This window comes from Pagrus pagrus (assembly GCF_965226575.1).
Source record: "Pagrus pagrus genome assembly, chromosome: 23".
Lineage (NCBI taxonomy): Eukaryota > Metazoa > Chordata > Actinopteri > Spariformes > Sparidae > Pagrus > Pagrus pagrus.
Genome location: NC_140205.1, coordinates 4,494,388 through 4,518,804, shown reverse-complemented (window position 1 = coordinate 4,518,804; position 24,417 = coordinate 4,494,388). Strand labels below are relative to the sequence as shown.

The 24,417-nt window shown below is 44.0% G+C and overlaps 2 protein-coding genes across 4 annotated transcripts; both read right to left on the bottom strand.

The window, feature by feature from the left end:
* Positions 1-18: 18 nt before the first annotated feature.
* Positions 19-8,009, bottom strand: metap2a (methionyl aminopeptidase 2a). Its single transcript, XM_084345171.1, has 11 exons — positions 7,829-8,009; positions 4,950-5,045; positions 4,796-4,858; positions 4,516-4,618; positions 2,958-3,119; positions 2,351-2,532; positions 1,998-2,092; positions 1,815-1,911; positions 1,478-1,581; positions 1,230-1,345; positions 19-1,119 (listed from the first exon to the last, which is right to left on the bottom strand). Exons 1-11 carry the CDS (start codon positions 7,971-7,973, stop codon positions 867-869), a joined length of 1,416 nt encoding a protein of 471 aa, XP_084201297.1. The 5' UTR covers positions 7,974-8,009; the 3' UTR covers positions 19-866.
* Positions 8,010-9,562: 1,553 nt separating this feature from the next.
* Positions 9,563-24,389, bottom strand: vezt (vezatin, adherens junctions transmembrane protein). 3 transcript variants are annotated; one of them, XM_084345635.1, is made up of 12 exons: positions 24,144-24,389; positions 22,778-22,915; positions 18,004-18,093; positions 17,722-17,906; positions 17,010-17,294; positions 15,614-15,771; positions 15,376-15,524; positions 14,863-15,236; positions 14,450-14,643; positions 13,925-14,031; positions 13,613-13,820; positions 9,563-12,392 (listed from the first exon to the last, which is right to left on the bottom strand). In XM_084345635.1, the coding sequence occupies exons 1-12, from the start codon at positions 24,177-24,179 to the stop codon at positions 11,830-11,832; spliced, it is 2,487 nt and encodes an 828-aa protein (XP_084201761.1). In that variant the 5' UTR covers positions 24,180-24,389; the 3' UTR covers positions 9,563-11,829. The 3 variants fall into 3 exon arrangements, with proteins under 3 accessions (XP_084201761.1, XP_084201762.1, XP_084201763.1); XM_084345636.1 differs by having other exon boundaries at positions 15,614-15,759; XM_084345637.1 differs by lacking the exon at positions 24,144-24,389 and adding an exon at positions 23,691-23,966.
* Positions 24,390-24,417: the final 28 nt, after the last annotated feature.

Here is a 24,417-nt window from a genome sequence, read left to right as displayed (position 1 = left end):
GAGGAGGACAGCCCCACATTGAGCAAAATCATTTTAATCATCTTTTCTTTTCTTACAAAAACATTTTCAGGGAGTTCAAAATGAAGCATTGTAATCGGGAACATACAGTGGCAGCAACCGTTTCAAAGATATTTTACAAATATCAAAGAAAAGGATGACTAGAGGGGCCAGAGTGCAGAGTTCCCTCCTGTAGCGACAGAAGCCAAACATACAGCTGCAGATGCACCGGTGTCTGTATGTGTGAAGATGGCGTTTCTTACAACGGCACCCCGAGCTTTAAATGTTAGGAATCGTCTGTTTGCGGAGATTTCTGGCCATGCATGTGGCCTAACCACGTCTTAAAACCATCAGTAGCATTTGTGCTTAATTTAACTCGAGCACTAACAGTACTGGAGGCTCAGAGTGGAGCCATACAAACTTTGAAAAATGAAAAAGGGAGGTATAGAGGGAGGTGTCCCACGCTCACCGTCTCTGTGAATACTGAGGGTGCACTAGATTCAGCGGCAACTTAAATTAATGTTTAACTGTGTGACAGTTGACTCTTCAATGTGTAAAATGAGGTCCTGGAGGAAACTACAATGCTTCCTCCGACAGAGACGTGTTGGCTCGTTTACTTTTTAAGCTGTGGTTGATGATACAAAACTCAGAAAGCCAGTCCTTGTTCCTTGCAAGCTGTGAGTGGTGCATTGTGGGTAGAATACAGTAGCATTTGGCATCCCTCAAAGCTGCTCTGAGACGACCACGTCCCGTTTTAGAAGCTCTTTTCTGCTGAAGGAGGACTTGCTAACGGGGTCTTGGAGGTGCTGTGTGGTGGTGGTGACGGGGGAGGGTGTGGTGCTGTTGAAGGGTGGGTGGGGTTGGGGGTGTCAGTAGTCGTCTCCCCGGCTCACCACCTCCTTGCAGGTGGGCCTGAGCAGGATGGTGTGCTCGAACTGAGCGGTGTAGCAGCCCTTGGTGTCGCAGAGCGGAGGGTAGGGGTCCACAATGCCCAGGTCGCACAGGTTCTTCAGGGCCATCAGGTACTTGCTCTCGCCCAGACGGTCCAGCCAGCGCCGGCAGAACGCCAACGTGCCGAAGTTCTCGTTGACGACGTTCAGCAGATGCTTCGCTCTGGGAAGCCTGGAGAGGAAGGAGGGAGGGAAGTTATTTAGTAACTTCAGTTATTTAACACCATGGGGTAATCAATAAAAGCGTACAGTATTACGTCATGAAGACGGACCAGCTCTTACCTGATGGGGACGTGGCCGACGTCAAAGTTTTTCATATAGTGAGAGCACTCCATGTCGTCGTGGACCACACCTTTACCTGTGCTGCCAAACGTCTCGATGGCGTAAACCTCTCCCTCCTGCAGGGGGAAAAGAAAACACACAATCAATAACAGGAAGTCTAAAAGCTTTCACATCTATCTACATTATCCTCTCACAGCTACAGAGAATATAAGAATTGTTGAAAAGGTGATCTGAGCCGTACTATTCACCTCCATTCTCGTAGCTTCTCCTCCTTTGACGATGGGCACGGTCTTACCAGCGTGTATTCTGTACTGACCGATCGAGTGGCCGTTCAGGTTTCGGATCGGCTTCACTGCAGCAGAAGAAAAACAATCTCAGAGATGTTCAGGCAACAAGATGAAGACAAGTTATTACTACATTTAACAAGACGTTTGAGGACGTCACGCTGGGATTTGGGAAACACTGATTGACTTTTTTTTCACGTTTTTCTAACAACTAATCGATTAATCAAGGAAATAATCAACAGATTAATCAACAATGAAGCAGGATATCTCTAATGTGCAGGTTGTAGTAAGAAAAACCGACCTTGGTATGTTTTGCCATCGAGCTCGACCTCGTACGACTCCATCACTTCTTGAATCGCCTCTCCGACGTCACACAGACGCACATCAATGCCGGCGTTCTGCAACAAAGACACAGGAAGTCAGGAGCTGCAGGCAGCGTACAGTTGAAACGCATCCGAGCGAAGCGTGCGTGTGTTCATCATACTTTGATTCCAGTATTGGTGGCGTCTCTCACGGCCTCCAGCAGCTTGTCATACTTTGGATTAAACGTGACAGTGAAGGCACAGTCAATGATTCGCCCTGCAAACAGACATCAGGCAGAGAGAAGAGCATCTTTCAGTTGACGTAGATGGAAAAATGATTACCAGCTCAAGTTGTTCAGTGTGATTAACGACCCACCAGACAATTGATTTTCATTTTGCGCGGTAATGAACGTAAACTCTTAGCTGCCTGTAATGTAAATCTTTACAGGCAGCTACTCTGAACGCCCATTATGGCTACAATCTTTTAACCATCAGCACAAAACGCAGCTGAAGCAGCACTTAATTTATCGGGTACCGTTAATGTGCGTGCCGAAGTCGATCTTGCAGACGTCGTCGTACTGCAGGACGGTGGTGTCTCCGGCGTTGGGAGTGTAGTGGGCAGCACAATGGTTCAGGGAGCAGCCGGTGGGGAAGGCCAGGCCGGCGTTCAGCCCGTTCTCCTTGATCAGCTTACGAGAACAGTCCTCCAACCGCTCACTGGGGAGATGAAATGAGAGGATTTTAAACACAACTCAACAGAGGAGATAAGCTTAGAGTGCAGATCTGGGATACAACATTTTTAAGCCATTTTTTTCCAATTAGCACCATTAAAAGTAAGCCGAATTAGCCATTAGCAGCTCCTGTGTGCAGTGTTAACATGGACGTACAGACAATCATCACTGGATTATTTAGAAACTGAAGAAAACTTTAAATTCTGATGATTCTCAGGCAAGTTCTGATGTTAAAAGAAATGTCTTTTTACAATTATTTGATAAACAGCCATTTCTGCTCTCCATAACACAATAATTAACTTCCTGTTGCTTTCAGAGCGCCGGCCCGCTGCTCTCCATTTCAGCTCAGTCACATCTGCGTGTTCATAATAATACTGATGAGATGGATCGCTGTGATAGAGGCAGCCTCACCAGATTTCAATCATGGTCAGTCCGGGTTTCATGAAGCCGCGGACGTGCTGGCGGACCTGTCTGTGGGCCTCGGCCGCCTGTCTGAAGTCGTTCCACACCTCCTCGTTGGCTTTATCCATCACCCGCTTCTCCTCGTGGGTCGTACGCCACGCCGCGCTGCGACTGGTGAGAGATGGAGGAGGACACACATTTTTTATAGCTGGCCTCAAGAGGAGACGATGTTTTATTCGAGCTGGAGCAATTATAGATTAAAAATGCTGATAGCTCTGGAGAGTCAGTGGTGAGGGGTTATCAAGTTACCCCTGCAGTGACTGGTTTTACAACATGACTCATCGTTCGGCCTCCATCACCTGACCACACCAAATGAGTTAATCTACACAGAAGCATACATCACAACAAAGCAGCGTTGCAGCACTCTCCTAAACAACCTAATGAAACATAAAATGGCTCCATACAGCTCATCCAGTGAAATCCAAGTGTCCAGAAGCCAGAAGATCCCAAATTGAATTGAAAAGACGTTATTTACACCCTTTATTATGCTGTAATCACAGTAGCTAAAGCTTAAAGCGTTAGCACACATCGAGATTGATGAGCCTTTTCCAAATCAATTTATGATCTTAGGGCTTCTGGAAACTTGGATTATGCTGACCGAGCTTTATGGAGCCTTAAAACAAGTCTCCATCTACTTCAGTTGTTTCGGAGAACGCTGCGACACTGTTTTGCTGTGAAGCTCCAGAAATGTTTTGTGGACGACGAAACTTCACCCGACTTTCTATCAGCATGAGGGTGAGAAGATAAAAACTGAATTTAAGATTTGGGGCTCCCTTTAATGCTACATGTAAACACATGCAAACAACAAACTATCCACACTGAACACTTTTGATTTTGCTCTCATGTTTCAAGAGTTCAAAATAAAAGATCTGACGTTTTCTGTGCCTTTAAAAGTCTTATATCTCTTTGTTAAAATCCATGAACACTTCTTTTTTGGCCACGCTATTCCACCCACCTTACAGCTTGTCGTTTGGCATGTCAGGATGTTAACTAAACATTATTGCACAATAAAGGCCAAACTAAAATGCGCAAAAAAAAAAAATGGGAGGAAAAACAAAAGTGTTGCGTAATATTTTAACTCAATGTGTGAACGTTTTAGTGCTCTGAAACAGAAAAGTATCAGCTGACAATTTCAGACTTCTTACATGACCTGCAAATACTACTACTCCTCTGACTGTTACGGTATTATGTAGCACATTACACGGTCCTTTGAGGAAGAAATAAAGCGGAAAAGAAAAAATGACTACTTTCTTTTGTCTTGTATTAAGTGTAACAAGTTATTTCTGACTACAAATCAGACAAATATACTACATAAGATCTTGTGTTTGTGCAATGCAGTGTAGAAAAATCCAAATTCATCTCAAGGTTGATCACTGATCGGGCCTCCAGAGTCGAGGAGCGACACCAGCAGAACCCGCATCACTTTCACTTCCAACAGGATTAATGACCCATTTATAAAACTAGCTGCCCGAACACTGATCGAGGTGTAGGTGTGAGCGCTTCTTACCCGTCCTGTGAGGGGGGGTATTCACACTCCTGTCCGATGGGGAAAGTACCGCTCGGGTATAACTCACAGATGGGCACAGACGGGGGATCGGTCTGAGATTTGGCTGGAAGAAAGGAAGAGAAATCAGCCCATCAGACTGACGAACTGGCGTCTTACAGCGAGCGCTCTTCCTTTTCAATTATAACACAGTCAGGGATTTTCTTCACAGCGATGCAGGATGAATCAGAGCTTTACTCTTTTTTTTCTGCAGCACTCACAAATCACAACGCGGCCAACTTACGTCCTTTCTTCTTCTTTTTCTTCTTCTTCTTTTTCCCTGCCGAGTTTTCTCCGTCGTCTCCATCTGTGCAGGTGAAGATACTGTTGTAACACCAGCTACCAGGTATAACGTTTACGTGCGCTAATGTGCAACATGGGGTGTTACGACTAATCACCTTCCTCGCCGTCCTCCTCCTTCTCTTTGTCTTCTATCGCCTGCTTCTCCAGCTGTTTGGTCACGTCGGCCACTCCATCAGCCTCCGCCTCAGCGCCTGCAGCAGCGAGAGGATCATCAACAACAGGAGCACATACACAGTCCAACAAGCTGTCAACCGCGAGCAGTCAAAAAAGTGCTGCATCAGCACAAGCAGTGGGATGTAGAGGCCGATGTGGGAAAAGAAAAAAGTGGCAGAACGAAAGACACAAACGTTAGTTCTTACACTGGCATCGTACTTTAACGCAGCTCTCTTAAATGTGTTTTATAGCAGCTGAGAGTGAACCATTGTAAACTACCTCTAGGAACGTAGAAAGAAAAAGATATTAAAAACTCTGAGCTGCACAGACCCAACTTTCTCCCTCCGGATACAAATTACAAAACCTCATTTATCTACCAACACCGAGTACCAGTTTAAATCTTTATACTGGAACTAATTTATGCTGAAGCGGCTCTGAAAACTAAGACAGCGGCCTGTAAATGTGACTGAAAGGGGAAACAGTCAGGGATGCGCACGATTAGTCGACCAGCCGATTAAACATAACTACACTCGCTAGCTTTGACCAGAAACACTAGTGAGTTAAACTGATTATTAACTGACCTGTTGTGTCTACGATGCTACTCCACACATTTCAGCTGAACTTAAAATATGATTCGGTTATTAAACAATGTGAGGAACGGGATCAAACGTCTCTTACGGGTAATTTAATGCTTCATACTCCTATAAATCCTTTAACAACCTTCGATGGAACCGAAGTATTTCCCCGTTCATGCAACGGTCAGCTGGTGGGAATTATTAGAGCGCGACACATCATAGACTCTGATTGACAGCCAGTGTGAAGGAATGCAACATGGTGGAAAATGGATCGCTCTCTTCTGTGGAGCAGTTCAGCTCATTATAAAATTTGTGGCCTGCTTTAGTGTAATTTTAATACGTTTCAAATTAATTCTTGAATCATTTTTCAAGTATTTAATGATTAATACAGCTGTTAACACGTGTTACAGAGGCATGGATACGATTACAGGTGTGGCTTGGAAACCACTCCTCTACAGCGTCTATTAAAAAAACACAAAAAATAAATAATCTGTGGGTTAGAAGAACAAAAGTTGAAGAAAATGAGTTGTTAATTGTTTCAGTTTGGGGAGGAAAACACTGAATGTATTGTGGAGGATCCCTCTAATGTTTGACAGCTGTTCAATAATTACTGTTTTCTGTAAGTGGCAGCTACACTAACTAACCATTATGGACGTAGAAAGGCTTTAAAATCAGTTGCTTTTCATGAGCAGCAAAACCCAGTTGAGTCATTTACAGAAAGTGGAGCTCATGTAATTAGTTGTCGAGACGCTGATTGTTTTTTGATGCCGGATCGTGTCACTACAATGGCCTTTAAATGACGAGTCTGTACAAAAACATGTGTTACATCAACCCGCTCGGGGATTTCTTGAAGGGTGCAGCCCTCATTTAATGGCATTTTTGTATCTTTTGCCAAAACAGGTTTGTTGTCGGGTAATACAGCAACAGATTTACATAAACTAAATCAACAGGACACACTGTTATCACTATTTTAAATATTCCTGTGGTTTCTTCTGGGAGTTATGAAGCAAAATATCTCTAATTTTCTTGTAATAAAATCAGATAAAAGGTGGATAAAAGCATTCATGATGTTTTGATCTATTAAAAATCTTCTTCCTTACATAATAACTCTGACATAGGGGGAATTACGAAACAGGAAAACTTGGCTGAGGCTCAGCAGCAGTCAGCAAACAGTTACTGAAGGCAGCAGATCGATCACCACATTCTGCTGTTTTCTCTCCAAATGGCCAATAAATCAATGATCGTATCGATTGTGTTGAGTGTCAGTGCTCCTGGATGAGGATCTGACTACAGCCCGGTGTGTTTCATAAGGCCCTGACAGCAACACCGTCCACACCGCTCTCGACCCGCATGGCTAATGAGGATCAGCGTCAAGCCACACGTGTTCCTGGAGCACACGTCCGGCAGGACTTTCAAAATAAACGTCGAACGCTGAGCCAGCAGTTGTCGAGACATGCAATCTGATTGAGATCAACCACGAGGAGAAAACCTGACCCCATGACACACTCCGAATAATGAAATAAATATAAAAATATATGAATTAAAGCAGCACCTTAAAACGGGAATATTAATCTGTTCCATTTTATAAACTTAATTAATTCCTACTTTTACTTTTTACTATTATTTTTGTGCATATTGACACAGTATGTTATTTATTGAGACAATGGTTTATTTATTTATTTTTATTTTGGCCGTTTTAGTCTCGCATATATTTCTCCAACTGTAGGTTTTGATAAAATATTATAATATCGTTCAAGAAATGCAAAATATGGCCATGACAGTGAGACACTGTGACCAACTGAAATATCAATTAATTAATAATTAACGTATACTTACTATGTACATTTCTAATGTGATGCTGCTATTTAATGTTTGATTTCACGTTAGAAACCAAACAAAAACACGTCCTTTCTGTCCTGATATTTGGCATTTATTTGACAACATACTTCAATACACTGACACATTTGGATTATTATTATTTCATTTTTTATTTATTTGGATTAGACTTGACTCAATGAAATGCACCTTGAAAAACATCCAATAGAAAAACACTATTTTCATAGTCCTTGCAACCTTTTTTCTAGTTAACCATCGATGCAGTAGAAACACTTGCACGCCTTTATTTTGAAGGCAACTCCTTGACTTCCGAGTCTGTCGCAGCTAACTGTGGGTAGCTAGCCGCTGCTCTAATAAGTAACATTAGCTCTGTTAGCCTGTTAGCAAGAAGCTGACCAGGCCGGGCTCACCTGTCGCTGCTGACTTGTTCTTCTTCTTCTTTTTCTTCTTCTTCTTGGCTGTCTCCTCCACAGGGTCGGCCTCGTCTCTGTCCTCCACCTCCCCGTTCAGCACTGGTTTCTGGTCCGCTGCCTGCTCCGCAACCACGTCCGCCATGATCGCAGGCGCTGCTGGAAAAGGAAGCGCGAGGGACTGTGGGAGTGCTGTGTGTGATGCTGCCTTCACGGACACTCGGTGTTTTATAAACTTATGAAAAAAACGTTATTATTATAATAATAATAATTATTATTGTTATTATTATTATTATTACCATCATGTATTGTGTTGCAATGATATCCATGGAAGTTATCATGCTGGTGCTCCGAGCTCCCAGTCTGGACCGCTACCTGCATGGCTAACTGAGCTAACTAACTAGCAAACGGTAGCTACAGTCAGTGGTTATCTAACTTTAACTCTGCTTCAAAGCTGCTGTGGATGTTTCTAGTGAAATAAACACAATATTAATGATAGAAAATGATGGAAATTTTATTTTTTGTGAGGCAAAATGATCATTAAAAATGCAGCATTCCTAATTTTTATTTTTATTTTTTTCATAATGACATCATTGATACAATAGGTGTTTAATTTGGGCCCATGGCCTGCCGTTAAGTTTTAGTTGTGGCCCTCCAAGGCAAAAAGTCTGGCACCACTGCTCTAGTGTTATGTTACCCCCTTACCCCCTGCATAAAAAAGCAGATTTTGTGTCACAGTTTCTGTTTTTTCTTTATTCTTCTCTAATGAACAAAGCACTGCTTAGTGCAAAATAAAATAATAGTCCACAACAGTCAAAGGTTTTGTTACAGGTGTGTTATACTTTTTTCACACCCTTTTAAAAACATTTGATAGCATCCATAAATTGTGTATTCAGAAATCGGAGCTAAACGTGAGCTCATGAAGGCAGCACGAAGTAAAACATGCCGAATCAGCTGAAGGGCAGCCTGTCAACTGAACCTAATGAGGAAGAAACGTGAGGAGAAGTATAAATAAACTACAGTGATGTCATGTAATTAAGAATATCAGAAATGGAAACATTAACTGAGTGTGGGTGGGAAAAAACAAATTCATTAAAGCTTAAAGCTAAACAAAGTAAAGGAAACTAATATTTAATTACATATTGTAGTAGTAATATATAGTAGGATTATTGATTTCTATTAATATATGAATTCATTTGTACACAAAGTTGGAGAAGCTGAGACACAAAAAAAACTGCATTACTGGCAAAAAAAGCACCTGCTGCAGTCACAGAATTGACCACTAGGTGGCGCCGCTACAACACAAAACAACCTAATAAAACAATGTCACTGATAAAGCTGTGTGGTAAATATAGAAGCAGGTAAACTCCCACTTGATGCACATTGTATTGTCTTCACAACACAATCAGTGCGGGGGGTTTTAGTGGGAGTCAGATCCTTTACTGATGTGTTTAATGCCCAACTTAAAGGTCAGCGCTTGAGTTACTGAATTATGGTGCTTCCCTTCTTAAATGTATTAAATCCCAAGACAGGGGCTCTCACATGTTAAGTCCTTAGCCCACTACATCACGTCTGTATGCAAGTCTCCAAAGGCATGAATGCTTTAAAGGGGAACACCAGCTGCCGTGCAAAATCCCACATAACATATCAGGTGACTCACCAAACCTGTTTCTTTCCCCCACAGCGTGAGAGTCTCTGAAACACGAGTGCCAGAAAAGACTTCAGGATACAACGAACACTTCCAGAATGGTGTTTTATTTCACGTTGGAAAATGCAGGAGGGGGGTAGACCTCACCCCGACAGAGAGAGAGGGTGTAGCAAGGGTCAGAACAAGGCAGACATGGTGACAAGAAAGACGGGGAAGGTGGAGGAGGAGGAGGAGGAGGGTGGGGGACATACATCAGGGCTGTCAGACTCTTATGGCAACTTCATATGAAACATAAAGTTATAGATTGCCCTCACATGAGAGAAAATCAACCTTTTTTTAATTATTACTATACCCGTACAGGTATTTGATTTTAAACCTCACAGCAGCACAGTTCAGTGAATTCATGCCACAGTCTTTAAAGTGTCGAGTCACAAACAAGTCCGTCTTTATCTCTGCTCCGAGTGTGCCCCTGTAAACACAGATTTTTTTCAGTCTTCATGAATTATTCTTAGACAACAATAGTGTTGTATTCCAAATAGGATCGTGAACGTGTGCTCGGCTATGTGTCCGCGTTAACGTCACCCCCCCCCCCCCCATTGTGTCCGGTCAGACAGCAGAGAGATGGATAAAAATAAAGAGCTGATAGTAAAAATAGCATCTCACTTCCTCTTCTTGCAGAGCTCCCTCTCAAATCTGTAAGGATTAATGTCTTCTGGGATCAACGTCCTGCTCGAGGTGTGTTCAGATAGAAGGCAAAGTGATCGTGTGTTAGCGTGACCAAAACATCCAATGTCCCAACTGCAGTGGGGAAAGAAAGTATTTACTCAAGTACTATACTTAAGTACAATTTAAGGCCTCTGAAGTCCTGAAAAATCAGTTTTTAACTTTTAACTCATTTGCACAACAAGTACTTGTGACGCTTTTGCTACATTTCACCGGCAATAAGCTTCAGTTGAATTCTGAACGCAGGACTTTTACTTTTAATAGAGTACTTTTTACATTTTGGTAAGTTATAGCTACTTTTATTTGAGTTAAAGATCTGAATACTTGTTCTGTTGGTGTATCGGTTTCACAGTATACTGCAGTATGAAAACTCACGGTCATCATCTCATGAACATTTGCTTATCGTCAGTGTTGAATTCTACCGTGTTAGTGTCATTAAAAAAATGTCAAGTTTATATCAAGTTTCTGTCAAGTGCCTGTCAGGACATAATATTTAAAAAAATTAGAATAAAGCATAAGAACTGCTCTGTTTTCATACCTTTAAAGGGTCAATGTGAATTATATTAATATTGTGTAATACTGTATTCTTAGGCCTTAGGTTTACTTTAGCTGTGTACTTTCACGCTGGCACCTTTAAGCCCCATGTTTGATTGATTTCGAGGACATAAAAGCTTTAAAGTTCGATACCCAGCCCTAGGATTGGGCCAGTGTGAAAGCTTGCTTGGCCTGGGGCTAGTAGCTCCTTTAGCCTGGGGCTAGCAGCACCTTTAGCCTGGGGCTAGCAGCACCTTTAGCCTAAGAATGATTTTAGTCAACTGGGCAATTTGCTCTACATTTTTTGAGTACTGTGAAAATCTCGTTCCGCTGTAACCATATCCACCACTGACCAACTGACATTATAGATTATTGATTGTTAGCTATCGAGCAACAGATGCAATGGCCGTGTCTGGGGGAATGTGCCTGTTTGAAACTCCCGTTCCTTCTGTTATTTCCATGTCCTCTTATTTCTGTTTCATGAAGCCCTGGGATAAACTCAATTATAGCTCAAGAAGAGATGTTTTATAATCACAAGGACGGATCTTGGCCGTGCGGGCGATATCTTCGTGTTCTGTCTGAACACAGTTAATCCCACTGTATCTCAGAAAAATGTTCCCAGTCTTTCCACTCCTCCAGCCTGTAGCGTCTCCACAGTAACTCGAGACTGGAGTGCTTTGATAATAGTGACTGATGAGAAAACTGCAATTAAAAAATCTCATTTTTACACATTTTCTTTTTTATGTATGGAGCCAATCGCTTGTTTCTTACAATCTTTGTTTCCACATCTACTGAGCGACTGTGATCAATATACACTATGTGGATGTCACCGAGTAAACTGTCGACATTCTTCTGACCTTCACGCTGAAAGGTCATGTTTGTTTTAGTGGTTCTGGTACCTGAGTTTTAACAGCAAAAGAGCAGGAGGAATTGTGGGTAATGTACAGTAACATGGACGGATGGGTGATAGTGGCGTAAATTTGAGATACCTCCACACCAGAAACAGTAAAGATGGAACACAGACCCATCGATAAAAGACAATCAGACATAAATACAGTCTCTGCTCAGTGCTCCGTTAAAGCAGCGGGGTTTCATTTTAGTCCTTCTCAGGGGCTCGTCTGTCGTTCTCTTCTTCATCTTCCTCCTCCTCCTCCTCCTCCTCATCATCTCCGAACGTCTGCTCCTCCATGTGGACGAGCGAGTGGGAGCGAGCCGCCACCTGAGCTGCGAGGGCGGAGCTGAAGCTGAGCGTCGCTGACCCGTGGATCTCCGTCAGTCTGTCCATTATAGTGACAGCGGGGACTTTAGGGTTCAGGAAGCAGTCCAGACCATTCTGGCCCTCCCCCTCCTCCAGGACCCCGTCGTACTGGTGCAGCTCGGATGCTCCTCCTCCTCCTCTCGCACAGACCAAAGTGCCTCCCACATCCCCCTCCTTCGCCTCCAAACCACAGCTGAACTCCGTCACCGGCTCCGTGGAGGGGTCAGGCCTCACCCTGCCATCTCTTCCTTCCTCTTCCTCCCCTTCGTTTCCTGCAGGGCACTCTGAAAGGTGGTTTCCTTCTTCGTCACTACTTTCTACCGATCCCACAGAAGCCGCAGCGTCGGATGGATTTGAGGCGGGATCTGAACTCTCAGGGTGAGCTGACGGCGTCACAGCAGCTGCAAGAAAGAAGAAGAAATAAATCATTTAAGGCTGAATCGATATATCAAGTTCCAGTTTTAACTTTGCATTTCAAAACTGAAATGATTGATTATTAGATAGAAAAGAAAGACAGAAAAATTACCAAATATCTTCTGGGTACAGCTGGTCATCATAAATTAAAACATTCTGGGGTTTTAGACTAAAATCAGCCTCAAGTTCTTTGAACTTTATACATTTTTCACATAAAATCTGCAGTTTCAAAAATGTTGCTAGTAATAAAAAGTAACATTTAATTTGTGATAAGAGTCTCAGTTCTGTAATAGGCACATTATCAAAGAATGTGTCCAAGGTTAGCTTCATTTTGTTTTTTTCAAACCGTACTGTATATAACACGACTATGCTTCCCAAGAGAGATTTTATTTTCAGATGCTTGAGTGACACTTTATTTCTCTCTCCTTATATACAATCAGCTTTAATGATGGAAAAAGTAATAGCCAAAAAAACACAAACACCCAAAGACGGGAAAACAACACTTCTGCCTCGTTTTCCAAAGATAGTTACAAATTAGTCTTGCTTGGTCCTCGCTTAACAACACCGTGGAGAGAGGTCTGTCTGCACGCATTATCATTCTGCCTTGGGGACAAATACACTCCGGCTTGTTTGTATTTCTTTAAACCCACCACAATCGTTGTGGGTGGCGCAGAGCCCAGGATCCAGCAATGTTGTCTCTGCATGATAGTGTCAGGGAGGAACTTTTTTTTTGTGTGGAACATTTGCATGTGGGGCGGCGAGCCCTGGCATTAAAACGGCTAAACCGCCGCAAAAGAAAAGGTGACAGCAGCTAGCTTGTTTAGGTCTGTACAGCTGGCGACCAGGTTAGGGTTTTAGGACTACTTGCCAATTTCAGAGTGTGGGTTGCTACCTTGGAGGCTGTTGGTGTTGTTTCCCATAGAAACGGGGATTTTGTCAACAGTAGCACACAGATAGCGGAAGTAAAAGAGAATGGCGTCTGAAATAGTCGACCAATGGCAGGTTTGTACCAACGGTGTACATCCTGTGAGTCACACTAGTTTGGAAAAACCCATGTTTCTAGCAAGGCTGCTTTGATATTACTTTGTCATCTTGTTTGTTTTTGTGTGTATATTTTGACTGTAAATAAAAAAATAAAAAAGCCTCATTCCAAAAATATGAACAGTTATGACAGGAGCGAGATGAGATGACATGGGCGAGTGCAGACCTTGGTCGTTGAAGAGCAGCTGCTTCCTCTTCATCCTCTCCCCCTCTGACGCACGGAAGCCCAGCACAGCTTTGAGCTCTGACAGGACGCGACGGGACTCCTCCCTCTCCCGCCGCTGCCGCTCCCGTTCCTCCGGTGAAAACATGTCTGCCCACGACCCTCTGCCTTCGCCGTCGGAGTCCGAGTCGGACACGTAGGCCTCCCACTCCTGGTTCACATGAAGCAGAGGCAGATTGACAACAGGGAAACAGAACTAAAATGTGTTGAGAGAATCTGGATGCAAATATTGTTGCGGTGGACATTTGATCTCACCAGCTCTTCGGGGACAGGATCTCTGTCCAGGATCAGCGGGTAGGATGGAGGAGGATCAGGGATCTCAGGTAGAGGAGGACCACACTGCTCCAGGCCCTCAGAATTACCTGCAGAGATGATGTAGACCGACGTTATTGCAAAAATAACACAGATGAGCTCAACAACTTGGTATTGTGTTGACTGCTCTGCTCTGATTGGTCCGCTTCTTGTCCTATATTGTGAAGGAGCTACTTCCTCCATGACCGGCTATAGTCTTGAGTCATTGTGAAGGAAGGAGGAAGTCTAAAAAAAGGGTCAGTGTAAATATGGAAACCAATTTACTACTAAAGGGGACGTCACTGTTCTGTGGTCTATATATTTTATGGCACACCGTGACATAGGACAACACTGGTTTTGCATTTTTGTGCTATCGGTCCCTGAGAGAGGTATTTATTTCCTCATCATCATGTTGCCAGTTCACCTACAGTGTCTGCCCTTAATGTCAGTTGGTTTTCTATGTGTGTGTCTGTGTTCCACCCAGCCCACCTGGACAGGCGTTGACCCGTCTCAGCATGCGCTCCACCTGGCAGATGGTGTCTTCCCAGCAGCCGGCGCTGGCCTGCATGTGCGGCTGCAGCTGGTGGAGCCGGTCGCTGAGGTCCTGGTAGCCCTCGAACGTCAACTCCGGCTGTTCTTTGGACACCATCAGTTTCTCCAGGTCGTCCTCTAGGATGATCATCCTGACGAGATCAAGGCAAGTTTTCAATACAATACGTTACTGCAACATGAAACAGAGAGTGCGGCCTCGAGCTAGACTGAAGTCTAGTGTTAAAGTTCTGGTGATGATGAAGTGACCCAGTTTCCCCACACTGGTCATTGAAGTCTCATCACATCTTATGCGAAGTGTAGAAAGAAGGCAGTCAGGATGGTGTGTGAGTGTGTGTGTGTGTGTGTCTCACTCGCTGAGCAGGGCCTTGAGGTGCAGCTGCAGGCTTCGGATGGAGGTGTGCAGGGTGTTGAGCTCTCGGCATTTCTCCCTGGTCCTCCCTGTCCTGTCGGAGCCCGTCGTCCTCAGCTGGGTCTCGAAGTGTCTGTGGAAGTCGTAGCTGCGTTGCACTTCTCCGAGGCAGCTGGCCAGAGCGTGATGGAGGGGCTCTGTCACTGCCGCGATGGACCGGTGCAGCAGGGGAGGATTAGGAGGAGGAGGGTTGGAGGTGGAGGTGTCTCCTTTGGGTGCAACCTCCTCTGGCTCCTCTATTCTTCGTGGCGACAGGAGGAGAGCCAGCCGACGGAAACATTCAGAGCTTTGTCCCACCCACAGCTGGAAGAGCATCTACAGCAGGACAAAACAACAATCGAAACATGAAGCTGAACATTAACATTAATAAAGTTGTGGATTATGACCCTTTATGTTTGTTTTGTTGTTATCTTTCCTCTCCTATACTTGTGTCCACACAACCCTCAGGCATTACCTTCAGGGCAGGCAGGCTGTAGTCATCTGTCAGCTCCTGAGCCTGCTCGTCGCCCAGGTGCTCGATTCCCAGGCCGAGCCCCAGCTCCTTCAGAGGCACCGCAGACACGTAGTTGGTCACGTTATCGATCTCAGAGTTCAGTGGGAACGTTCGGAGGGGTTAAGGACACATCACACCTTTGTGAAAACAAAGCGTGCACCCGTTTTTCTCTCATAAAACTACATTTATAAAGGATATGCCTTGAGCATGTGACAGGTGGCTCTACGTGAGGCTCTGAAGGCCGTGCGGAGCGCCCGGTACAGGGCCTTCCTCAGTCCGATCAGCTGCTGGCCTCGTGGCATCGCCCCCGGCCCCGCCCTGCTAAAGGAGCTGGCCGCACTCACCCTGTCGAGCAAACTTGACAAGTGAAATGTGATACAACTGTGGAGACGTCCCAAAGAAGCAGGGGGGCACACACAACACTCAACGATACGACACTAACAACGAGACTAACAAACTGAGACATGTCAGACATGGACACCACACAGGTGTTAGAAACACAAGACAGAATGACATGCTGTTAAAGGAACAGCTCGACATTTTGGAAAATACAAACCCAATTCCAAAAAAGTTGAAAAGATGTTAAACATGAATAAAAACCAGAATGCAACCACTCACTAACAAACTGCTTGCTGACAACAGTGTTGAACCTCGCCCCATCTTAGCTTGTGAATGACTGAGCCTTTTGAGTCTGCCCCTTTCATACCCATTCATGACACTACCACCTGTTACCAGTTAATCTGTTCACCTGTGGAGTGTTTCAAACAGGTGTTTATGAGCATTGCACAACTTTCCCAGTCTGTTGTTGCCCCTGTTCTAACTTGTGTGAAACAGGATGCTGCCATGAAATTCGAAATAACCATAAATTTAGGTGTCTAAAAGGTTGGAAATGTATCAAATTCTGTTAGATTTATGTTTTACAGAGCGTCAGAACTTTTTTGGAATCAAGGTTGCACATTTATTCGCTTCTTACCAAGAGTTACATGATAGGACTCTCGTGTCTGTGCAGTGAATATGAAGCTTTAAAGGCACCTGGTTAGCTTAGCTTAGCACAATGACTGGAATCAGAGGGAAACAGCTAAAACAAAAATCCACCTACCAACACCTCTGAAGCTCAATAATTAACAGAATGTATCTACCAATACCGGAGGAGGAGGATTTTCAGATTCAAGTCTTTATGCTAAGCTAAGCTAATTAGCGTCTGGTTTTACCTTTATATTCACTGCACAGACATGAGAGTGGCATCGATCTTCTTTTCTAACTCTCAGCAAAATAGTGAAAGTTTCCCCAAAATCATGAACCATTCCTCTGTTTTACTTGGTGATTGAAGTGTAAAGCTACATCATTTGTTTCTATGGACAATGCTAAGGCTATACACGCTGACAGACACAGACAGTGATCTTAAATTAGTGCTAACATAAATAATTAAACACCTCCAGACACGCTAGCTGAGGAGTTAGGTGAACTAACAACAAAGGAGTGAATTAACTGAGCAGGCTTGAATCAGGCAGTGACAGTTGGAGTCATGATAAGAAATGCACATTAGCATTATGTGATTGGGTGAAATGCAAATAGATGGATATAAAACGACTTACAGGGTGAACCCTCTGGAGATGACCTCCGTCTCCTGCACCAGCCGCAGAGCTTTGCGGGACAGTCCGGTCAGAGTCTTGCTGTTGTGGATCAGCGTCTGGAGCTGCGTGGCCCGAGCATGGACGGCTCTCTGCATGCGGCCTAGTCTCCACAGCATGACCCCCCTCAGCCCCACCCAGCCCAGCAGCGCCAGGGCCCACGGGGCCGCAGCCAGCGACCACAGGCCCTCGGATGCGGAGCAGAGACCCAGCAGCACTGCAGCCAGGCCGACCAGCCCCGCCATGTCCCTGAGGAAGGAGAGCAGCAGGGAATTTGATTACTACAACCACTAACTGTCATCTGGCAGTTTGGATCCCTGTAGGATCGAAGAGACAATCCATTCGTTAGACATGTTATTTTTAAGTCAAAGTCTCTTTTCTTGACATCTTCCACTAAGATCCTGTGATCACGAGTTAATAAAGTCAAAAATCGTATTATAAATGAGATGGCCTAAGAGGAACACTACACAATATAAACACACTCCAATGCTTTTTCCCTTCAAGACATAATATTTCAGAATCTTTTCCTTGCAGCTCCTTTTTTCCTACTTTTGTGAGAACTGTCATGAGTTCACTCTCTTGTTTTTGAAGCCATACTTTCAGGTTTTCTCTGGTGAGCCAATTATGTTGCCCGTCCACTGTTCAGCTCTGTGTGTTTCTCTCCTTATAAACGCACCATAGGGAAGGCCTGGCTATGAGGCTCGGTCTGGGCAGGGTGCTCGCTCGGCCGGACGAGCCAGAGGGCGAAGAGCCGAGGGTGAGCAGACTCGGGTCCAACAGCTCGATCAGCTCCACGTCCTCCTGCAGCAGCACGTCCTGGTCCAGAATGCACCTCACCGAGTACTGGCCGAACACGCAGTCCTGCGAGAAAACAGACGAAAGTGCTTAAAAAGAAATCATGCCTTCCAAAATAAAACAAAAGAGAAGTTGCCAGCATTCCTTTCAGTTTTGTACCTACCAGGTGCTGGCCCATCTTACGAGATGCAGCCGCCTGGTGAATCGGACTCCATCTCCACAAGGCTTCAGCCAGTCTCCACAAGCGTCCTCCCTGCGAACCACACACGAAAAGTTTTAATTCAGTCAATTAATTCAACTTTTACGCAGGGCTTTCCATTATTTTATGCCCTGACGTAGCTCAATGGATCAGCAAATACAAAGTTGATACAAATACTAAATGATTCACCTGCAAGTCGTTTCTGCTACCCTGGCTTTACTTCGCAGGAATCACACAGCCATTAAATAACAACTGTGTGCGCTCACGAACATGCGCGCTCACGGTTCAAAGGAGTATCCCAGGAGACAAACGCTTTCAGGCAACAACAATAAGTGCAATGTGTGTTTGTACAGACACCCACTCCCGGGTCTCATATAGCTCTTCTGTGGCACAAAAACCACATGAATGCTTCGGTTTGTTGAATTCTTATTGTGGTGTTGCAAATGACCGACGTTGTTTACGTTTTCGGCATCAATAAAACTCAAACTTTTATTGTCTCACAATACAAAGCTGACAGACGGAGAGAAGGGATTCTTTTAGTTCAAGAAAAGGAGGCTGTCTGTACATCTTACATCCTCGCACGCTTTATTGCTCGCATCCTACGAGTTATCCCCAGCGCTGTTGACTACCTCTGTAAACAGTCAGAGACATCCAAACTCACCCGGAGTGACACCTCATATGTTAGAGTGCGCTGACATTTCGATGCAAAACAAACCTCCGGCTGTTTGAAATGTTGCAAGTGTTTCCTGCGAGTGCTAAGAGCCTAAAAAGACACAGTGTAATAAAGCCTAATCATGAATAGGATCTACTATTCACTAATCCGCTTAGAGTGTTTCGTGCTGTGGGCCTCATTCTGAAAGGTGTTTGTATCTTGAGGCTTTAATAATGACACGCGTTCATTATTTTCCTGCTCAAGTTCAAAACTAAAAATCCTGCAGAAACCAGAATCACGCCATCCTGTGAAGTGCGTTTCCAGTTCATGACGTTATCGACTCAGACTGGGCCGCCTGCGAGCTGACCCTTTTTTTTGGAGGGGAAAGCACAAGTGTTATTAGTCTAAAGGCCGCAGCAGTATTGATTACTGTTTGGGAGACCGAGCTTCAGGATTGGGCATTCACACAACAACTGCCCATCAGCCCTCAAAGTAGGCCACAACTCTTGTTCGTCTTCGCGGTATCAAAGCGGTTAATCCCACTCGAGATGATGTAAAGCACGTACAGATTATCTCACATATGTCCATATTCTCATCCTGTATAACATCCTGGTGCAGGCAGTTCTTGCTCATCAGTATTCTCCTGCTGTCACACAGAGAATAACTCCAGCATCCACACACTGCAATGATTTCTACTATGTGAGGGAATGGATACGCTCAGCACGGACAGCTGTTTGTGATAGCAGGTCTGTGTGCGTTTAAATGTGCATTGCAATCACGTTCTGGATTATTTCAGGGATGTGGCATTTACATGGAACAAAAAAACCTGGTTGTTCATATTCCTGTTTACATAATCATGGCAGTATCCAGGTTTCTGATCGTCTGCCTGCAGGTGTGTCTCGACATCTCAGCACATCTAAAGCATGAACTGCTGAAAGGTTTGACAATCTGGGAAAAACTCTGTTTGGCTCTCTTGATGTTAGACAAGAAGATTGATGCCACTCTCGCTCATGTCTGTCCATTCAGTATAAAACTGGAGCCAAGAGACGGTTAGTGTAGCTGAGCACAAAGACTGACAACACAGGCTAACAGCTACGTTGCTTAAAAGGTAACAAAATTCACCTACCAGCATCTATAAAGCTCAAAAACTATACTATCTATATTCTATTCTGCACAAACCCCTAAGTAAAGAATAACACTGTGTAGTTTCATGGCGGGGTTGTGTGTCTGATTATTGCTCATGCAAAAGTTGCTGATTTTCTTTGGTTGATATAACTGTGAAATGAATATATTTCTAATTCAGTCAGACAAAACAAGCAATATGAAGACTTCGCTTTGGGCTCTTTGCAATTGTGTCACACTTTACAGACTAAACAAATCACTGATTAATCATTCATGAAAATAATCAAGAGTTGCAGCCCTAAAGGCATTTATACTGAGCACCGAGACCAGGAGAGGAGGGACTGGAGAATTGTTACGCAAGTTTACATTAGAGTTGTTATTGTTAGTTGTAGCCCCATACTGGTTAGAAACAATTCTCCAAAGTACATTTACCATCATTTTTCAACTTAAACAGTATCATCACAAATAAATACATACACCAAATATGGTCGTATAATTAATTAATATCAAAATACACTAAATAAAACCATAAAACCTTACTTTGTCTCCTGTCTGTCAGCATCAGACACATACCTTTGATTTTCTAGCTTTATTTATTGAGGGAAAATCAACCTTCAAAATCATTTTCCACTTTCCACACAGCTACACTATGGTAAAAGCCCCATACTGGTGGTCACAGAAGTTTATAATCACCAATCACATTTATTTAAAACAGCCTAAGGATTTGAACCAGAAGACTTTGGCCTAATCTCCCCTCTTAATGTAATTTAAATATCACCAGCTTCAACATACACATTTATTTAAATGACCTCCAAAATCTTAAAACGGTGGTCCGTCTCCGTCAACGAGGTGTTTTGCCTCGGCTCCGACTTTATCTGAGCTCCAGGAAACTGATCACCGAGGGACGACCCAAAAGCTTTCCTGTCTCATCTGAACCCCTCATCCTCCTTAACTCCTTAGAACAACAGCGTACAAGGGAGGAAGCATGACACGTACGGAAAGTTCCTGGACGAAGCAAACACAACGCCGTTTCCCGTCGCGGGAGGTGGGGGAGACCGAGGAGAGTCATGTGATCCTGAGGACACGTTTCTCGTCTGTATGATTCACGGGTCGACTCAAACTACAGTCATCAACGGTCGTATTAATGCAAGTGCTACTCGAAGTTCACAAGGTCATTTGATGCAGAGTTGAAGGGCACACAGATCCATTAAAAGCTGGCAAACACATGTAAATATCAGCAAAACACACACACTGTTTGGAAGAGGAAGCTCACAGAGGCAGATATAACGTCGGAGAGAAAGCAGACACTGGCCGCAGTAATCACATTTGGGCTATCTCTTCAAAAATCACAACAACAGCAGGAGAGAGACGCGAGAGAGACGAGAGGTCTTCTCTTTGAAAAGGAATCTGCTGCGTGTGATTAAAGAGCAAAGAACAAGCAACACAAAATACCTGCTGGAGTGTGTACGCAGAGCTTGTTGTCATGTCCTCTCTCACTGAAGTGAAGTGAAATAAACCAGAGCGCATAACGGTCTGTGTGTGGTTGTGTGCCAATATGTGTCACTGTTTGGAGTCAATAGTCAAATTAATTACCTTCTGTCTGACTGCACATATCAAACAGTGAACACGTGTGCAGACACACACACACACAAACACACACACAGCCCCCAGGTCAGACTGTTTGTTAGGGCTGCCCCCTGTTAGTCACTTAGCCGACTTATTTTGACTTGTTCAGTTCTTTGTGAACTAAGAAGCCTTTTTTTGATTTGTTGTCTTAAATGATCTACAGCTAAACACTTTATCTGATTAATCCAATGCAGCAACTGACACTCATTTTTTATCATCTATTAATCTGCAGACCATGTCCAAAAAAAGCCCATTTCATTTCACGGAGTCCTTGTTGAAGTCATCAAATGTCTTAATTTTTTCCAACAAACTGTGCAAAACCAAGGGATATTTTAGGGATAGTTTTTAAATCATATGAAACAGCAAATCCTTCCATTATAAAACCTGCAAGCAGAGAATTTTTCCATGAAAAAATGTCTAAAATGATTAATAGATTATAAACAGATTAATCAACTATTTGCTGTCGCGAGTTTTATCAATCAACAGTAAATTAATCTGAATTTCTTTCAAAAGTAGGTTTATTAAGCAGAAATGCAAAAGTGTGGACTTACTTGCTCCATTAGCCTTCCATGATAGATAATTTAAATATTTTTGTATTTCGGACTGTTGGTGTTGGGGCGCAACAAGCAGGGTTGTTTGGACACCGATACCAATCTCAGAAACGTGTCTGCACCGATCCAATACCACATAACTTATTTATTAGAAATGAGACCCTGCTGCTTCCCGGCAGCATCCTCTACACCTGTATACAACTTAAAAGATGTTTTACTGCACAAGTAGCCAGTATCCGTAAACAGTGGACGAATTGTGCAACTTCAAGCACGTCCATAAAAGTCTTTTGGCACATTTACAGCCATCTTTATTGATGTGTACTTACCCTGGATAATTACAGCCATTTGTCATTGGTCAAAATGATAACCATGTCTACTGAAAATAACATGTAATGATATTCAAACAATAATAATGTCTAGTTAGTCAATCTAAACACGAGGTTCATCACTAAAAAAGCAATTAATTGTAAGATAAGATGATTGTTTGTTCACTAGGATTTGTTCATGTATTCTGTCACTGATAAACACTGTTTTATGTAAAGCTTGTTTTGTAGAGGTTTTCTGTATTTTATTACATTTGTGTGTGTTCTGCTTTTCATCTGGCTGCAAGATCCATTTTTCCTTGGAGGTCAATAAACTTCAGCTACGAGAGACGAAATTAGAGCAATGTTTCCATCAACTCAAGGAGCTGATTTGAAGAGAGGCAATATACTTTTAGAAGGAGACAGTATTAAAAAGGAGAAGACAGGCATGTAGGAGATTTGTGTCGAGCGTGGGAGGAACTCACTGAAGACTTCTGTGGATCTTCATCGGGAGAGTTGAGGTCTCCCTCCTGTCCGCCATATTCGTCCTCCTGCGACGCCGTTGGACATGCCTCAAAGTCTGTGTGGCCTAGATCGTGCAGGTACTGGAAAAGAGGGGAGTTCTGCAAAGAGAAAGAGAGACGGCCGGACATTTGAGCAGTCGTTGGGGAACGATACATGAGAAGAAGGGGGAGAACGGAGACAGATAAAATAGCGCCAGATGGAGGAGAAAGCGAGAAAATGTGGTGATTAAGTAATGAGTCTGATGTGGGCTGAGCTGACACTCATCCCGATTTCGCCCTAGATTTGCCCCAGTGTGAATCCGAAGGTGTCATGCCTCTGATAAGCGAGGGAAAATCCATCACCGATTTGTCAAGCGAGTCTACTTTCCCTCAGGATTCATCAGCTGAAGTTGAGGCTCCACCCTCACCTCTTCTCTCCTCCATGCAGCTTACCTCTCTGCTTGGAGAGGAATGCTGTACAGCCTAAGTGCCTTCACATGTGAATCTGTAAATCAACAGACACTCGTACAGACACCAGGACTGTCTTTTGAGCCTCTCCATGCACCAAAGATTTGCCCTAATCCTCCTCTCCTGCATGGAAACTGGAATAAATGTAAGCACAATTCATCATGTCATAAGCGTCTCGTGGAGGTATAAACACAGGCTACGCTGTTTCCTACCCTGAACAAAGAAAGCTCACAACCAAATCAGCCATGAAATAAGCAGAGCGCAGGACAAATATCCCGTGCTAGGATCCAAAACATGCCTGACCCAGTTCTCCCCCCCAGCTGCTGAACATGCCTGTGAACAGCTGCACAGCCTCATCTCAGTGTAATGAATATAACCATCACAACAATGTACAGATAAGCTGTCAAACAACTGAAATGCTACTCACATGCATTGTCACAGGAAGTCGCAGCTCATGTTGTCACCATCCAGATGTAGGTAGATGTGTGTGTGTGTGTGAGAAAGGTTTTTTTTTTTCTTCCAGAACCGACGCATTGGACCTGGTCATCCCCACCCCACCTCTAACTACCAGTCGAGTAATGATGAAACACCAACAACAATGCGCACCCAAGCCCCGGCTCAGCACCTCTCATGACCACCAAAGCTCCTTGGCAGACGCACAGTTAGCAGCCAGCCAAATATGGGGATTTGTTTTGGATTGTCAATGCATGGCAACAAGGGAAAGCGGCTGCTTATGCGAGGTGGCTAACGTGCCTACTAGCTTGCTACGCTATCCGGTGTAAGCTAGCAGATGGAACCAAACGTCTGGGCTACATTTACCCCAGTATGACAAAGCATCGGTTACAAGTTTCGAGAACAAACGAGCGGCGGGAATACAAACCTCAAATACCACATCTTCATCAAACTCCTCAGTCATTGCTCTCCGCCATCTATACGCAGCCCGTTTTGCATTCTGAAGTTGTAGGCACAGTAGTCGCGAATAGCAGCCGTTTAGAAGTTGGTAGTTTAGCCGGTTGCTAAACTTAGCATAACACTACAACTCCCATGATCCTCGTCTTCAACCGCGAACAAGAAGCGAAGTGCTCGTGCCACTGGTCGAGCGCCTCGTGTGGGCGCGTGAGGCAGCGGCCCAACCGTTTGGAACGCCTGGCAAG

Excerpts from the sequence above, each read along its gene's own strand:
- metap2a (XM_084345171.1), bottom strand. The coding sequence starts at position 7,973 with ATGGCGGACGTGGTTGCGGAGCAGGCAGCGGACCAGAAACCAGTGCTG. Across the intron at positions 1,912-1,997 it reads CCACCAATACTGGAATCAAA|AACGCCGGCATTGATGTGCG; the intron begins GTATGATGAACA and ends TCTTTGTTGCAG. Across the intron at positions 1,582-1,814 it reads CGATGGCAAAACATACCAAG|TGAAGCCGATCCGAAACCTG; the intron begins GTCGGTTTTTCT and ends CTTCTGCTGCAG.
- vezt (XM_084345635.1), bottom strand. The coding sequence starts at position 24,179 with ATGACTGAGGAGTTTGATGAAGATGTGGTATTTGAG. Across the intron at positions 22,916-24,143 it reads ATGAAGATGTGGTATTTGAG|AACTCCCCTCTTTTCCAGTA; the intron begins GTTTGTATTCCC and ends TTCTCTTTGCAG. Across the intron at positions 14,032-14,449 it reads ACGGGTCAACGCCTGTCCAG|GTAATTCTGAGGGCCTGGAG; the intron begins GTGGGCTGGGTG and ends TCATCTCTGCAG.